General features: G+C 40.9%; 1 protein-coding gene across 1 annotated transcript in view; it reads left to right on the plus strand.

Annotated features, from left to right (window-relative positions):
• The window catches only part of LOC118936752 (CD209 antigen-like), a 5,234-nt gene continuing 1,097 nt past the window's right edge, over positions 1–4,137 (plus strand). The window contains exons 1-4 of the mRNA XM_036933933.1: positions 1–306; positions 544–645; positions 756–1,115; positions 1,192–1,334. Coding sequence (XP_036789828.1) covers positions 165–306; positions 544–645; positions 756–1,115; positions 1,192–1,334 — 747 coding nt within the window. The 5' untranslated portion in view covers positions 1–164. The remainder of the gene's footprint in view (positions 307–543; positions 646–755; positions 1,116–1,191; positions 1,335–4,137) is intronic.

The raw sequence follows: 4,137 nt of genomic DNA on the forward strand, positions 1-4,137 counted from the left end.
CGTGGGGACCAGTTTCCCCTTCACAGTTGAAAGTTAAAACAATAGTGTCACTACAGTAAATCACACATACGCAGGACAGTGCAGGGAGAAGACACAGCTGCAGACGTAGATTAGAGCTGAGGTTAGAAGTAGAAGTTACTGTATTTGACCACAAGTTTGTTAAGATGTCAGAGGGAGTCTATGAAAATTCAAATGGATTTAAAGACGATGAGGCTGATGCAATGAAGAACACAGACATGGATGGTCAATTATATGCCAACGTAAGAGCCTTCAAACTCAGTCCAAGAGATGGAGTTGTTGCTTCAGGTAAGATTACACACACACACACACACACACACACACACACACACACACACACACACACACACACACACACACACACACACACACACACACACACACACACACACACACACACACACACACACACACACACACATGAAACAGGTGAGATTACCCTGTAGTACTCTAGCTTTATTTGTCCCAATCCTGGATGAAACAGTAAAACACATTACCAAAGATCTTTAATCATTTGTGATTCAGTACATGTTCAGTGGTGGAAGAGACCCTCTGGAGTTGCTGCAGTGTGTCTGGGGCTGCTGTGTGTTCTCCTATTGGCTGGGATCATAGGCCTGGCTGTCTACTGTAAGTTTAGTATGTTGTCACTGAGACTTAAGTAGCATACTTAATCATACAATCATATAATCATCAATGGTGTGGTAATTACATTTTTGATTAACTCTTCCTTTTTACAGATGGAGTCAGTAGTCATCGTGACTCAACAGAGCGAGACCTGCTACAGGCCAGTTACAGCCTTCTGACTAATGAGAGAGACCAGCTGCAGACCAGTTACAACAACATGACTGAAGAAAAATACCACCTACAGACCAGTTACAACAGCATGACTGAAGAGAGAGACCAGCTACAGACCAGTTACAGCCTTCTGACTAACAAGAGAGACCAGCTGCAGACCAGTTACAACAAAATGACTGAAGAAAAAGACCAGCTACAGACCAGTTACAACAACCTGACTGAAGAGAGAGACCAGCTACAGACCAGTTACAACAACCTGACTGAAGAGAGAGACCAGCTACAGACCAGGGTTAGGTTATCTGGTGAGTGGATTTCATTCATTTCATTTAGTACATAGAATACTTTTGAATGCATGTTGTTATGTTGTGTTTATCTCAGAGGAACCCTGTCTAGCTGAATGGTGGAAGTTTGGCACCAGCTGTTATTATGTCTCCTCCAAGATGAACACAGCTGGGGCCGGTCAGAAGGAGTGCAGAACAATGGGAGGAGAGTTGGTTGTTATAAACAGCAGAGAAGAACAGGTAATAGATAATACATTATTAAAACTACAATGCAACTGTCTCTTTATTATCATCTACTTCTCTGATTAGTATTCAACATGTATAACCAACTGCATCGCAAATGTTCATGTCACTGTCAATTTATAAATTACCATTTCCTGTCAGAAACAAAAGTTTGCATGAGATTATATAAACTCAGCAAAAAAAGAAACGTCCTCTCACTGTCAACTGCGTTTATTTTCAGCAAACTTAACATGTGTAAATATTTACAGTATATCACAAAAGTGAGTACACCCCTCACACAAAATATTGACACTTTGGGCCCAATTTGGACATTTTCATTTAGGGGTGTACTCACTTTTGTTGCCAGCTTTTTAGACATTAATGGCTGTGTGTTGAGTTATTTTGAGGGGACAGCAAATTTACACTGTTATACAAGCTGCACACTCACTACTTTACATTGTAGCAAAGTGTCATTTCTTCAGTGTTGTCACATGAAAAGATATACTCAAATATTTACAAAAATGTGAGGGGTGTACTCACTTTTGTGATATACTGTATATGAACATAACAAGATTCAACAACTGAGACATAAACTGAACAAGTTCGACAGACATGTGACTAACATAAATTGAATAATGTGTCCCTGAACAAAGGGGGGGTCAAAACCATAAGTATCAGTCAGTATCTGGTGTGGCCCCCAGCTGCATTAAGTACTGCAGTGCATCTCCTCCTCATGGACTGCACCAGATTTGCCAGTTCTTGCTGTGAGATGTTACCCCACTCCTCCACCAAGGCACCTGTAAGTTCCCGGACATTTCTGGGGGGAATGGCCCTAGCCCTCACCCTCCGATCCAACAGGTCCCAGATGTGCTCAATGGGATTGAGATCTGGGCTCTTTGCTAGCCATGGCAGAACACTGACAATCCTGTCTTGCAGGAAATCATGCACAGAACGAGCAATATGGCTGGTGGCATTGTCATGCTGGAGGGTCATGTCTGGAGGAGCCTGCAGGAAGGGTACCACATGAGGGAGGAGGGTGTCTTACCTGTAATGCACAGCATTGAGATTGCTTGCAATGACAACAAGCTCAGTCTGATGATGCTGTGACACACCGCCCCAGACCATGACGGACCCTCCACCTCCAAATCGATCCCGCTCCAGAGTACAGGCCTCGGTGTAACGCTCATTGCTTCAACGATAAACGCAAATCTGACCATCACCCCTGGTGAGACAAAACTGCGACTCGTCAGTGAAGAGCAACTTATGCCAGTCTTGTCTGGTCCAGTGACGGTGGGTTTGTGCCCAATGGCTACGTTGTTGCCGGTGATGTCTTGTGAGGACCTGCCTTACAACAGACCTACAAGCCCTCAGTCCAGCCTCTCTCAGCCTATTGCGGACAATCTGAGCACTGATGGAGGGATTGTGCATTCCTGGTGTAACTTGGGCAGTTGTACCTATCCCACAGGTGTAATGTTCGGCTGTACCAATCCTGTGCAGGTGTTGTTACAAGTGGTCTGCCACTGCGAGGACGATCAGCTGTCCATCCTGTCTCCCTGTAGCGCTGTCTTAGGCGTCTCACAGTACGGACATGGCAATTTATTGCCCTGGCCACATCTGCAGTCCTCATGCCTCCTTGCAGCATGCCTAAGGTACGTTCACGCCGATGAGCAGGGACCCTGGGCATCTTTCTTTTGGTGTTTTTCAGAGTAAGTAGAAAGGCCTCTTCAGTGTCCTAAGTTTTCATAACTGTGACCTTAATTGCCTACCGTCTGTAAGCTGTTAGTGTCTTAACGACCGTTCCACAGGTGCATGTTCATTAATTGTTAATGGTTCATTGAACAAGCATGGGAAACATTGTTAAAACCCTTTACAATGAGGATCTGTGAAGTTCTTTGAATTTTTACGAATTATCTTTGAAAGACCTGAAAAAGGGACGTTTTTTTTTTGCTGAGTTGATATACCCATACTATTATATATTATAATACTACTATTTTACTCTGACTATTATAATACTACGGTTATACTACTACTACTACTATACAATTACTACTACTGCTACTACTATACTATTAATGCTATACTATTATTACAACGATACTACTACGACTTGTACTTCTGCTACTATACTAATACTACTATTATACTAGTATTATGATACTACTATTATACTACTACTACAACTATTATACTACTACTACTATATTAGTACTATTCCTACTACTACTATTCTACTATTACTGTACTACTACTACTACTACTACTACACTACTAGTATGCTACTACTATTATACTACTACAATCATACGACTACTACTATACTACTAGTATGCTACTACTATTATACTACTACTATCATACTACTACTACTACTATACTACTAGCGTGGAACCCCGTATTATCGGCATATTCATCAGCATTTAAGAAATATATTACCTTCAACTGTGTTGTCCTGTGATCAAGCCATCAATATTTGTGATTATTGGTGTCGTAAAAAATATTAGCTAACGGGTTAGCAATTAGCTTGTTTAACATTTCAGTGGAAATACTACTACGATCAGCTTTTCGATAAGCGGTTTTTCAAAAAAATATGTCCCGTATGTCCTCTTGATAAGTGTGTAAATCAGACAACTTTCTTGTCCTGCTAAGCATTCAAAACGTAATGAGTACTTTTGGCTATTAGGGAAAATGTATGGAGTAAATAGTATATATCTTTAGGAATGTAGTGAAGTAAAAGTACTATTATACTACTACTATTATACTACTACTATTATAATAATACTATTATACTGCTACTATTATACTACTACAATTATAATAATAC

Source organism: Oncorhynchus mykiss, chromosome 10, assembly GCF_013265735.2.
Source record: "Oncorhynchus mykiss isolate Arlee chromosome 10, USDA_OmykA_1.1, whole genome shotgun sequence".
NCBI classification, from domain to species: Eukaryota; Metazoa; Chordata; class Actinopteri; order Salmoniformes; family Salmonidae; genus Oncorhynchus; species Oncorhynchus mykiss.